Here is a 13,352-nt window from a genome sequence, read left to right as displayed (position 1 = left end):
GGGTGGCCTGGAATAATGGTCCAGTTGGTGCAAGCACACTGTGTGCGTGCATTAATAGAGAGGGTAACACCGCCCTGTCACAGCATGTTTATGTGTGCGTGACTGTGCGCATGTATTATGATGTCTAAAGCTCCTCTTAACTGCTGGACCACCCATCCATGACACTGTCAGCAGACCGTCTGTCTCTCTCACTCCTCTTATTCTGTTTGTCTCGTACCATCTCCAGTGTTGCTAATTTTTCTTAAAGATTACAGCGGGTTTGAAACTCTCTGTGCTTTTTCCCAGGAATTGTCAGCAATAAAAAGTCTGGCTTAAGTGCACTTAAAACCTGGGCCGATCCTTTTCTTTCTGCATGCTGAAACTTGGCATTCGGTGCAGAATATTAGTGCTTTTTTGTGGTCTTACACAACGTGGAAAAGTTGGGGATTTACCACCTTAGAAAGGCGATATTTAACCCTTTAAAACCGGTCAGAGCGGCACGCTCCGTTTTGTGCAACTATTTTTAAATCCCTGTAGCTCTGCAACCACGTGAGCTAGCGCAATAATTTTTTTTGCATATGAAACCGGAGGAGTTGTACTTACATCTTATGCCATCAGCTTGTCCTCGGTCACAGTTTCCTTCCACATATAGTTTTGCAAAAACTGCATAAAAAGCACTTGCAGCAACAAAAACATAATATTCCAGAAACACGCTTTGCCGATCCGATCAGCTGTTCATAACACTTCCTACGTCCATCAGCGCGAACTATCGCATGTCCACCATGACCTGCCCGAAACCGGAAGTGACGTCATTTTCGCAGAAATGTAGTTTTTTACCATCAGGGCCTCATGAGCCTATACTGGTGTTTTTAAAAGTTATCTTTGACTTTATGACTTTCTGTGTGGTTTCTGGGATGCTTAGGACTCATATTGCACTGCTGGAAATAGTTTATTTTGATGCATATGCTGCTTTTTTGCAAATTTGCATTATAATATTTATTTTCGTTTTTCCTGCAGTATATAAAAATTGGTGTATTTCAAAAATAAAACTATGAAGACACTCAAAATAAATTTCCTGTGGTGGGAAACTGTTTTGTGCAACTTTTTTGTATTTACAGTTTTGAGGGATAAGCCTCTTAAATTTGTCTAACTAGAAATATATGTAAAAAAAACAAAAACGATTTTCAATTTCTTTGTAGTTTATTGCACTTTTTTGTAATTTATGTAATCACTATGCACTTAATGCAGACATATTATTAAAATTTAGGCTGTAATGGTTGTATTGATGTATAGCAACTTGAAATGCTCCCAAAAATGGCTCCACAGCATGTAAACATATAATATAAGCTCTGGCGGACTTGGTTCTATGGTAGGTCTTAAAGAGTTAATATGAGTTGACTGTTTGTGTTTGTTTGTTTGAGCTGGAAAAACAAACAAAGAAATTAGCCGTCTGTTATCTTACAGCTTTGTCCTCTGTGAAACCCTCAGCCTGTGTCTGTCCATAAGATCGGCCTTTATGTGAACTCGAGCTACTTAAGCACACACATTGACACTCTGTAGCCCCAATCAGACATATATTATGTGAAGTGGATGTTTTAGTATCTAAATAAAACTGAGATAGCAGAGCTGGGAGTTATGAAACAGAGAAACATGCACTGAGTTGAGTTTAAAGTGCTCGCCTCTAAAAACAGCACCTCTGGGTTTCTGCCCAGAGTAATGTCATTAGTTTGAAGTGTAATGAGCGCCGACATTCTTCTCTAAACAAATCTTGTTCCAAGATTTTTCCAGTTAAGGATTTAAATCAACGTTTAACTGCTATTAACATGAAGTTTTGATTAATGTACACAACGTTTTGTTTCTGTCTTCATCCCAGGTTCAGACTGTTCCCGTAACTTTACCAGTCCCTCGGGCCTCGTCGAGTCCCCGGGATTTCCCGACAAATACCCCCACAACCTCGAGTGCGCCTTCATCATCATTGTCCCGCCCAGAATGGATGTCACCCTCACCTTCCTCACCTTTGACCTGGAGAACGATCCCCTGCCAGGTGGAGATGGAGACTGCAAGTACGACTGGCTGGAAGTTTGGGACGGGCTCCCGGGAGGTACGACATTTATGCTTTGATCGCTGCGTTATTGTCACGGCTGCTGTGATGATGCTGATGGAAATGTCAAACGATTTCTCAGTCTTGTCATGAGTCAGTACAGAGAGCAAAGTGAGTAATATATGTGCTCTGCCCTGCCTACATCATTATTGACCGAGGTGGAGTAGCAGCTATTTTAGAAGCTATGCGTTGGTAGATGAAAGCTAAGCTTACAGGCAGGATGCTGGCACCCACTGTGGAGAAACAATGCAACTTTTCAAGGGAAAAAAAATAGCAACTGTTGAGCAAAGGGAGAAAAGAAAGGGAGTGAGAGGAGGAACAGTGGAGGGTGGGATATTTCTGGTCTAGCTGCTACAAGAACTGGAAGTTTAGAAGGACTCCAACTCCGAGGCGCACAACCCTTGGACTGAGTTTCAAGCAATGGAAGAGGTAGAAAGAAACAGAAGGAGAAAGAGAAGTCATCGACTGCTGGGAACGCTGGAGCAAAGGAATGACCTCTGGTTTACCTTCGACAGGAGGAGTGGGAGAACAAAGCTGGGCTGGAAAGACGTCCAGAAAGACGCATTTAAATATTTGGAAAACTTTGCCAATTTTATTTTAACTTTTAAAACTTTGCTTTAAAAACTGTCAGAGTGTAGACACAGAGTATATTAAACAAGTGTTATAAAGCCATTAAAAACATCAAGCAAAGACTGACTGGAATAACACAGCGCTTTCCTTTCTGTAAACATGAATTTCGCCTTAGGCACAATGGAAAAACAGACACGATGCACATTACGGAGGAAGCAGCTTGAAGGGATACTAAAAAAATCCCTTTCTTCAGGGGTCAGAGAGAAGAGAAGACTTCTGCTTTGAGTGATGGAGGGAGGCAACGGGAAATACAGCGAGATGAAGAGGGAGAGGGTTGGAGAGGGAAGGAAATCTACTGGGTGAGAGTCAGAGGTGAAGGACTTTTAGTTTCAGGAATAAAAAAATCCTCGACAGGAAGAGTGAAAAGGCAAGCGGAAAGAGTCTGTTTTTTTTAACAGCAAAAGGTGAAAGGAGTGGGAAGGAGGGAGGAGACGCTGCGAGACAGCCAGCTGACCTAAACATCGATTTATTCAAAATGTAAAGGGAGCGAGAGCCTGATAATAAAACAGCGCTCGCTCGATTAGCGGCAGAGACACCAAACGGTTGTTTTCAGTTTTTCCTCGGTGCACACATATGCATGAGTCATTTCTGTTGAGTTAGTTTTCATCTCCTAAAATCTAAACCCATCCATCCAAAATGGGAAGACAAAAATGAAACGGCAAATATATATAATCTTTAAAAATATTCACGTGTTTGCCTCCTCTCGTTTCTCTCGTCTTCTTTTCCCGCTTTCCTTTTTCCTCCCCACAATCAAGAAAAGACTTATTACCATTATTTGCTCAAGAGCCCTATTTCAAATATCCACCCATTCCAAAAGGGAAGGGGAGAAATCAATAGCACTGATCGATCGCCGGCTATTTTCTCTCCTCCTCCACAAACCTTCTCATGTGTGTGAAAGAAGAAGAAGAAAGAAGAAGGAGTAGCAGGATGAGTCAACTATTTGTGTAACACTCACACACACGCAGAGACCCTTGGGCTTTAAATCACACTCATCTGTTTGTGTTGACATATACAAGTTGTGGTATTAGAGAAGAAGACAGTAGAGGAATCACTTAGATCTGCACACACACACACAGATGTACAGTATGTGTGTATTTGTATATATTAGTGCACTTTCTCAAACCCTGTCCAGATGGATGAAAGGAGGGAGGTGAGGACATGAGGGGGTGGAGTGATGAGCAGATGCAGCAAAATCAGTGCAAGTCATGAAGGATACAAATAAACAAGCGTGAGGTTAAAAGATGCAAAACATAAGATTATAATCTCGACCGTTGGACGAGTGCGACGTTCAGTAACACACAAACAAATAAACGGTGACTAACTGCTGTTTGATTGACAGTGGGCCCTCTGATCGGTCGATACTGCGGGACCAGGGTGCCTCCCGAGATCCAGTCATCCACCGGGATCCTCTCTCTGTCCTTCCACACGGACATGGCCGTGGCTAAAGATGGCTTCTCGGCTCGCTATAACATGACGCACAAGGAAGTCAGCGAGAGTAAGCTGGAGTTTGTAGCGTGTTTTCTCTCAAAATAACGCAAAAGAAACACGGATATTGGTCAAGATCTGCTCCCCCTCTCCTCTTACAGCCTTCCACTGCAGTAACGCGTTCGGCATGGAGTCAGGAAAGATCACCGACGACCAGATCACGGCATCGTCGACCTTCGCCGACGAACGCTGGCTGCCGCGACAGGCCCGACTCAATTACAACGATAACGCGTGGACGCCCTCGGACGACAGCAACAAGGAGTACATACAGGTATGAGCGTGTCCATCCATCCTCACACGCTCCTCGAACACCTCGAGCTCTAGAAAGATTATTTCACGGACGTTTCACTGTTTTATTTCCAGACCAGGGCGCAAATTCAAAACCCTAATCCTTAAATGCAGAAGTTTACTCTGCCTGAACTAAAAACACACCGCGCTCCCATCTTAACACCATATTTTTCCTCGTGTTGACACATCACACATAATAACTCTACCGCAGATATATTTGTCAGCGTATGTGGGAGAGCGAGTGAGAGAGAGAGCGAGTGGGAGGTGTGGCGCTATCAAGGTTTAGCAGCTCCATGCCCGGGTACGGCATTGTTTCCTGTGTTCCAGCTCTGTGCCAACTTTGTGCCATCCCTGAGCTTGAGTTATGAGGCCGTCTGGGTGAGATGGGAAGGGAAGGCGAGGCCGACTCACCCCCTAAGACGGGGAAGACTCAGGCGGGTCAGAGGGCTGCTTTTCAGCCAGACACCTTTTGTAAACAACAGATTACCTTTTCGGTTGTCACGTAGGGGTAGCCTCACAAAGCCAGCACGCAGCTTTAGCGTTGCGCTTTGCCCCTAAATACCTTTAGGGGCGACTGGTTTTGCTACAGGTGTGTTTTGTAGAAGAGGCTTTAACCTTTAATGTAACTAAGTAGTAAACATGGGATCTTTATTGGGGTTTCTTCCAGTTCTTTAAAAGGAGAAAGCATTTATAACTCACCAGTAGGGATGGGTACCGGTGTCCGGTGCCATGATGGCACCGGTTCTGACATAAACGGTAGTAACCAGACCGAAAAGCAGCGCACATTTCGGTGCTTTATTTCGGTGCTTTTTTTTCCTGAGATGTGATGCACTTTGAATTCTAGCCAATCATTTTACGTTTCCGGGGATAGTAGGCGGGTCCAGGTACGTACGTTCTTTTAGAGCAGAGCTACAGATTAAAAATGCCCAAGGCGAAGCGGTCAAAAGTCTGGCTGTACTTCACAGCAAAATATGCAAACTCAGCAGCTGCAACAAGTGCTTTAAGGTGATACTGTGATACTGTCAAAGGAGGTAACACCTCAAATCCGATGAAACACCTGGCGACGCATAGTGTTTTTTTTTAAAAGCCGAGAAATGCGCCGTATTTGATAGCTTGCTGCGAGACCTCACACCGAGCACATCTACTGCTTGTGGGTTGCCTGTTATCGGACCCAGAGTTAGCAACATCCCCCAAAAAGCTGAAGAGCAGAGTCCTGGCCCCTAGCCCTGCCAGTGTAGCAGAAATGATGAGGATGATGATGCAGCAGCAGCCGTTCTTCTCTGCGTGAGTAGCTTAATGTTGTTCGTGTGTAATTTACGTTGAGTAGGCTAACCACGTTATTACATTAATGCATGTAAGGTGAACTAGCAAACACCATCATAGCTACATGCGGCTGTCTTCTTGTTTGATGGCAGATACTCCCTTCACCCTGGCCAAAAAGGCTAAAATGACCAAAGAAAAAGTGGGAAACAGTTAAACATGAGAGGTTTTTGGACAAATTTGTGTTTTTTCCATTGTTTAAGCACTGCTTCCAGCCCAGAGTGATACCATATATGCCCTATAGCTGCAGAAAAGGCTAACATTGTTATCTTTTTACCAAAAAAACAGCTGAACATAAGAGGTTTTTGGACCAATTTTGTGTTCTCCATTCTTTAAGCACCGGTTCGAGCACCGTTTAAGCACCGGCACCGTTTCAAAAGTACCGGTTTGGCACCGGTATCGGATAAAACCTAAACGATACCCATCCCTACTCACCAGTATGTTTAAACGACTCTGTTTTTAAAGCCATTTACACATGTTTCCACATATATATCCCTATAGATTCATATTCATGCACACATGTTTAAAGGGGGGGATAAGGAAGCTTTCGGGACTTCTATCGATCAAAGAGCAGGCAGAACAGCGAGCCTCGACCCTGATATGTCTGTTTCTGCAGACGAGTGACTTTCAAGATTGATTATCACTTAAACCTGTTTGACCTACGACCCCTAAAGCATTGCCTATTGAACGTTCTTTACAGGTTGCATTTGTTAACTAGTTAGGATCAGCTCAAGCATGGATCGACTAACCGCTGCATACCTTCTGTGTTTATTTTAGTCCTTTAAGGGATACGACTTCCTGTTTCAGACGTGTGACATTTACACTTTCCTTTCCTTATTTATTTTATCTTTATCTTGGAACCTTTTTTGCAAGATGCTGCACGCCAGATTGCAAACTGCTGACCTTAACTTCTCCGACAGTTTTCTGACTTGCCTGGCTGCCAGCTGCAAGGCTCAGTTTATTCCCAGGTTTTCCTAAATTTACTCCACAGTCAGAGTGCAATACGAGTGTGGCTGGCATCCATTTGTTTGTTAGCAGTGTCAGCAACTCAGATATTTATGCATTAAATGCTTTTAGAGGAAAAAATGTGTCTTTAGTGGCGGGCTGCAGAGATGAAACATTAAGCATGTCTATGACAGACAAACGTCTCCTTGATGTTAGCTGGACCGGTGTCACAAACACGGTAGTCACAGACATGTGGATTAGAAGCAGCACTTCAGACCTCATAAAAACACAGGAAGAGATTGTGGCCAAGAGGAAGTGCACAACGCCTCTCACAGCTGAAACCTCACCCCCTCAGGGCCACTCTCAAAAGTAGCTGACAGAAAACAATTTGTATAAAACGCATTATTTCATTTCCATGTTTTTCCTGTTTTTCCTCGGACGCTCAGACAGACGATGTGATCTCACAGGGAGAAACTCGTTGGGTTTGTGTCTCTGTGGTCGGGGCATCGTGTTCCACAGAGGCTCTCAGCTGTTCCTCTGCATTAACACCTAGCACAGAGCAATGCCTCTGCATGCATGCATGCATGTGTGTGTGTGTGTGTTGATGAGCAGCTGTCATAAATGCCAACGTGCCTCTCCTTCTTGTATCTTGCACCCTGTGGAGTCTTACAGCTTAGTGCTTGTGAGTGCAGGGCTGGGTTTTCAGATCAGGAGTGCTTTAATAAATTTAGGATAGCTCCTCTATTCTATTCTATTCTATTCTATTCTATTCTATTCTATTCTATTCTGGCCTGGCTCACTGAGATGTGGTGCAGATTGATGATGCGAGTGCTGGTGGCTCTGTTATTCTAACAGCTCTGTGATTGATGAGGGACCTTCCTTCCTTCTTTGGGAAGTCTCACTTAGCCCTCAACCCCCCTGGATTTCATTCTCTTTTCTCCCTCTTCCTCCCATACTCACTCCTCACCCCGCCTTCTCCTCTCATCCGTTCCTCTCCTCGGTTTCGTGTTATCGATTAGTTGTCTTGGTGGATCTCTGTCTGGCCCTGCCGGTGCACGGCTGCGTGTGCGTTTGGTGGAAGTAATCTGGAACACCTGTCTCTCTGACAGATAACAAACGCAGCATTTTACCTCCCCTGGTGTTTTGTACGATACCTCAGTGGGACATACAGCACACACTTGCACAGCAAACACACACAACAAGTTCTGATTAATCTGCAGGTTTCTGCAGCTCCAGTCGAGGAGAGCAAATGTTGTAATCTACACTCGAACGTTTCTCATCTCCTCCTCTGTGTGTGTGTGTCTTAAAAAATGTGAAATACTCGGGTTAAAGAATCTCAGGTGTGCTCTGATCCTGGCAGGTAACTCCACTAAAGCTTCGGTGATTTATATGAATACATTTTACTTCAGGTATTTTCAGACCGGCAGTGTTTGTTATAAATATGCAGCCGTTCATTAGCAGCGTTCAGTGTCTTCCTAAACACCATCACTTATTGTTTCGTTAGACTCCTTCCACATTGAGAGAATTTATAACAACGTCTTGTTATTTTCCGTTGTTATTTAAATACCTTCATCGCTCTGCTGTGTTTACTCGTTTTGGGCACTATGGAGCAAATAAATTCGAGTCTACTTCAGGGACCTTGAAATCCCGGAGTTTGAAGCTTCGCATCCTACACGGTGCTTCCCGTGTATAATGCAACGCAGCGAGCGGCATGCCAGCCACGTAGTGTAGCATCCACAATCAGGACGGGGAGGTGATTATAGCTATTGTATGGGAGGAAATTAAAATGAGCCCCGGGTCATTACTATCGATCTGCCAGGAGAGAGCCGCAGAGCGGAAAGAAACCGAGAGGAGAGTGCCGAACGGGGGAGATGGATGCAGATAATTCCAGGTGTATATTTGTGGGATTATTTTTGTGTGTCTTTCAATTCAATTCAATTCAATTCAATTCAATTTTATTTATATAGCGCCAAATCACAGCAAATGTCACCTCAAGGCGCTTCATAGATACAGAGAAAAGCCCAACAATCATATGACCCCCTATGAGCAAGCACTTTGGCGACAGTGGGAAGGAAAAACTCCCTTTTAACAGGAAGAAACCTCCGGCAGAACCAGGCTCAGGGAGGGGTGGCCATCTGCTGTGATTGGTTGGGGTGAGAGAAGGAAGACAGGATAAAGACATGCTGTGGAAGAGAGACAGAGGTTAATAACAGATATGATTCAATACAGAGAGGTCTATTAACTACATAGTGAGTGAGAAAGGTGACTGGAAAGGAAAAACTCAATGCATCATGGGAATCCCCCGGCAGCCTACATCTATTGCAGCATAACTAAGGGAGGATTCAGGGTCACCTGGTCCAGCCCTAACTATATGCTTTAGCAAAAAGGAAAGTTTGAAGCCTAATCATTAAAAGTAGAGATAGTGTCTGTCTCCTGAATCCAAACTGGAAGCTGGTTCCACAGAAGAGGGGCCTGAAAACTGAAGGCTCTCCCTCCCATTCTACTTTTAAATACTCTAGGAACAACAAGTAGGCCTGCAGAGCGAGAGCGAAGTGCTCTAATAGGGTGATATGGTACTACAAGGTCATTAAGATAAGATGGGGCCTGATTATTTAAGACCTTGTATGTGAGGAGCAGGATTTTGAATTCAATTCTGGATTTAACAGGAAGCCAATGAAGAGAAACTAATACAGGAGAAATCTGCTCTCTCTTTCTAGTCCCTGTCAGTACTCTTGCTGCAGCATTTTGGATTAACTGAAGGCTTTTCAGTGAGTTTTTTGGACATCCTGATAATAATGAATTACAGTCGTCCAGCCTGGAAGCAATAAATGCATGAACTAGTTTTTCAGCGTCACTCTGAGACAGGATATTTCTAATTTTAGAGATGTTGCGCAAATGGAAGAACGCAGTCTTACATATTTGTTTAATATGTGCGTTGAAGGACATATCCTGGTCAAAAATGACTCCAAGGTTCCTCACAGTGTTACTGGAGGCCAAGGTAATGCCATCCAGAGTAAGAATCTGGTTAGATACCATATTTCTAAGATGTTTAGGGCCGAGTACAATGACCTCAGTTTGATCTGTCTTCAACTGCTGTTGCACTTAAAAGGTCTTCCGACACTTCAGCTTTAGAATGAAATCTTACATCTTCAGTACATTTGACTTTGTCATCATTTTCTTATTAAGTAAAAGTTTAAAACCTTTCTCTCCCCAAACAGGTGGACCTCCATACTCTGAAGGTGCTTACCGGCATTGCCACACAGGGCGCCATTTCAAAGGAAACGCAGAAGAATTACTTTGTTACCTCCTTCAAGCTAGAGGTCAGCACAAACGGAGAAGACTGGATGATCTACAGACACGGCAAAAACCACAAGGTAGGTTCAAACACACGAGGCGGGAGCTGCTAACCGGCGTCGGGCTCCACTGGCATCTTGATGGGAGAGGTGGACGGAAATACGAGATGGATTATATGCAGCAAGAGTTGACCTCAAGCCCAAAATTTAACTGGTGTCTGCAATTACAGCCTTTCCACTGCCATTCAGTTGGCCTCATTTAAGGCTTTATGACTGAGCCAGAACCAGCACGAGTCTCCAGGCTCTCGGTGATATCTGACATCATTGTATGCAACTGCATTTACACTGCACATTCTGCTTTCCCATCCCATCTGGTTTCTTTTAGTTTCTGGTCTGAGCTCTGCCTAACGTTGACCTGATTGGGGCCGGTTTCCAAGCTGTTTTTCTCAGAGGTGTTAAGGCATGATGTGTCATCAGTGTGCACGCTGCAGTCTGGCCAGCCAGGTAGAAATAAAGCAGACGGCATTAAGAGTCTTAATGGTTGAGGTTGCAATTAAAGTAAAAGAACATTCCAGTGGTTTTGGCTGGTTTTTCCATCAGAGGCGTTCTCCCCCTGCCCGTGGTCACACGTGTTTGTGCTGCGGTCTAACGCCACGTCTGACTTTGTGCTGTAAACCTTTATTTCTTCATGAACGCTAATGCATGCACGCAGTCACATATGCATGCGCTTTGCTATGAGAGGGAAACAGGAGCTCCAGTCTAACCATGTGGAATTCCTTAGTGGAGATCCCACAAGACTTACAGCAAATGTTAACTCCCACAGAAGTGATGGTGGGATAAAACAGCACAGAAAATAAAAGATGGGGATGATGGATGATTGAGGAAATGAGGGAGTTTCTTCAGTTATATTTACAACATATTAAGCTTAGTTAACTTTTATTTTTAAGGAAAAAAGCTAATATCTTTGGTCATTTGTGTTATGTGGTAATAAACGGCATCTGTTTTACAGTAAATGGAAGGAATAATCTTTTAAATTTCCTGTGGAAATTTGGACTACAATAATAGGAGCTCAAACATGATGTCAAAGTTGATGGTCTCATTAAATGTCCACAAAAATCTAGGCAAAAATAAAAGTTTATAGCTTTTAGAAAACTTCTTTATTTATATTTTTATATTTCCCAGGCATGTGTAAGTGTAACCGATCATATTTTAGATTAATATCTCCATCATAAGTTACAGGCACTGGCCTAAATGCTCACAGCACACAGCAGTTTATCTACAGTGAGGAACTGGTTCAAGAGATGACAGGTTTGTGATATTCCTGGGAAGGGTGAGGCTGAAGCTGTGGGAGCGAGAGGGTTAATAGTGTTCTGCAATCGTTGGTGAACATATGCGTGGTTGTTTTGCGCACCCTGCACCACGGCTTACCAAAAATGCAGTTCACTCTTTCTCCAAGCCTACCAAAGCTGGAAAATAGTGTAATTTTCAGCAGTGAATGTCTCCCTGGGACTGCAGCAGCAAGCATGCTAGTGCAAAGAGCTGGGAGACACAGGGACGCCGCACAACTGTGCACTTTTTAGCTATTCTAATTTTTAATATAATGCTTCATTATTTCAAGTTTGGATTGGAGCTCATTTCTAATGCTTTTGCATGTTTTGTGCATGCATCATTCTCAACTACAAAGGTATAGCTCAACTGCAGATCTTCATTTTTAGTGGCGCTAAAGTAAATCCACTGAATAATGAGCCACGATACTGTCCATGCAGACACGCAGCAGCTACGGCCCAGTTTCACAGTGACATCGGGCAACGAGACAATAAAAAAATCCAATATGCAAAACAGATTAATGTGTCGAGGCTAGCTGCTGGTGTCGCCGCGCATAATCCTGCTTGTTTCAGCCACAACCCTGGAAAGCTGTTTGGAGCTGAATACCAAGGGAGACATTGAGTTGCATGTGTGTGTGTGTGTGTGTGTGTGTGTGAAGAGGAGGGGATTGCCATAAATCAGCAGCACACAGAGAAACTCACAAACACACACAGGCGGGGTCTTTCTAGCTGTTTGGCTCCCTGGTGTGCCAGTCTGTGCTGTAATCTGTAATCTCAGTGTTGTCCACGCCACATCTCAGTACCATAATATGAATATTATGCAGATACATACAAATATTGTAAATGTGTTGCGGCAGCGTTATGTTAGCTCAGAACAAAACGGCGGATTGGATGATGGTTATTTATCTGATGATGTCAGCATCTTGTCCTTTCTCGGTTGACACGCCTCAGACGGCCACTCAGCACTGGCCTCGCCCTGCTGACTTTCTCTATCGTCTATCAGGGGTTGTTGTCGTGAGTTTGTGTGTGTCTGTGTTTTACGCTAGAAAGATATAAATCACTCCACAGCAGTGGCCGAGACCTTTTTGGCAGTGTGTTTTATTCTGCAGTTTGTAAAACGCTGCGTCTGCATTAACAGGATAATTCAAGGAAATTGTATTTCATAATTGGAAGCAGATCCTGGATCAGTCTACGCGATAGATCACAGTTTTCCTTTTGTCTCACGGAAGCCTTAAATCAACACGGCTAAGTTATTAATTTTGAGAAGCCGTAGCTGTTTTAGCCATCCAGGAAATAAACAGAAGTGCCCCGACTGTACACCTATCCATCCATCTCCCCTTCTTGACATTTTCATTCACTTGCCTCTTCACTAGTTCTCTCAGAATCTCTTCATCCATCAATTGCTCCCTCCGTGTCTCCTCGTTCGCTCACTTCACATCTTCCTTCGGCCTCTCCTTACACTCTTTCCACTCTCACAGCTCTCCATCATTCGCTCTCCCTCCTCCTCCTGTCTCTGAGAAAGTCATCAGGAAATACGCCGGCACGTTTGCGCTGCTTAAACAAATGACTTTTGTGCTTGGCAGCAGCGATGCTTCGGTTTGTGTGCGTTAATCTGGAAGAATTATTGAGTTAGTGTTTTATGGGCAAGAGGCATTAAAGCAGCACAAAAAAATAATGGAAGCCACATGGATAGTTTGTTCTTGCAAAACCACCATGCATGAAACAATTAAACATATATCGTGGAGCAAAAACACACCAAACAGCACACGCAGACATGTGACTAGATGCATTTACATCCTCTATCTTTTTGCATATTAACTAATCAGACACTTCTCGTGCACACATACACGCACAGGTATGCGCACACACTGTGGCTTTAAACATCTGGGAGCCTGCCTGCAAGGGCGGTGCTGCTGTCACACAGCATCGTGATGATTTGTGTGATCTGTAATGTATTTGATAATGTCATTAAAGGCCTGTCGTGAA

The 13,352-nt window shown here is 43.8% G+C and overlaps 1 protein-coding gene across 3 annotated transcripts in view; it reads left to right on the top strand.

Annotated features, from left to right (window-relative positions):
- Positions 1-13,352, top strand: part of nrp2b (neuropilin 2b) — a 106,692-nt gene that overhangs the window by 37,883 nt on the left and 55,457 nt on the right. For all 3 annotated transcript variants that reach the window (XM_085135317.1, XM_085135315.1, XM_085135316.1), the window contains exons 4-7: positions 1,853-2,080; positions 4,050-4,205; positions 4,297-4,466; positions 9,967-10,122. In XM_085135317.1, the coding sequence (XP_084991443.1) occupies positions 1,853-2,080; positions 4,050-4,205; positions 4,297-4,466; positions 9,967-10,122 (710 nt within the window). The remainder of the gene's footprint in view (positions 1-1,852; positions 2,081-4,049; positions 4,206-4,296; positions 4,467-9,966; positions 10,123-13,352) is intronic.

Source organism: Neolamprologus multifasciatus, chromosome 16 (genome assembly GCF_963576455.1).
Source record: "Neolamprologus multifasciatus chromosome 16, fNeoMul1.2, whole genome shotgun sequence".
Lineage (NCBI taxonomy): Eukaryota > Metazoa > Chordata > Actinopteri > Cichliformes > Cichlidae > Neolamprologus > Neolamprologus multifasciatus.
This window is presented reverse-complemented; position numbering and strand designations above follow the sequence as displayed.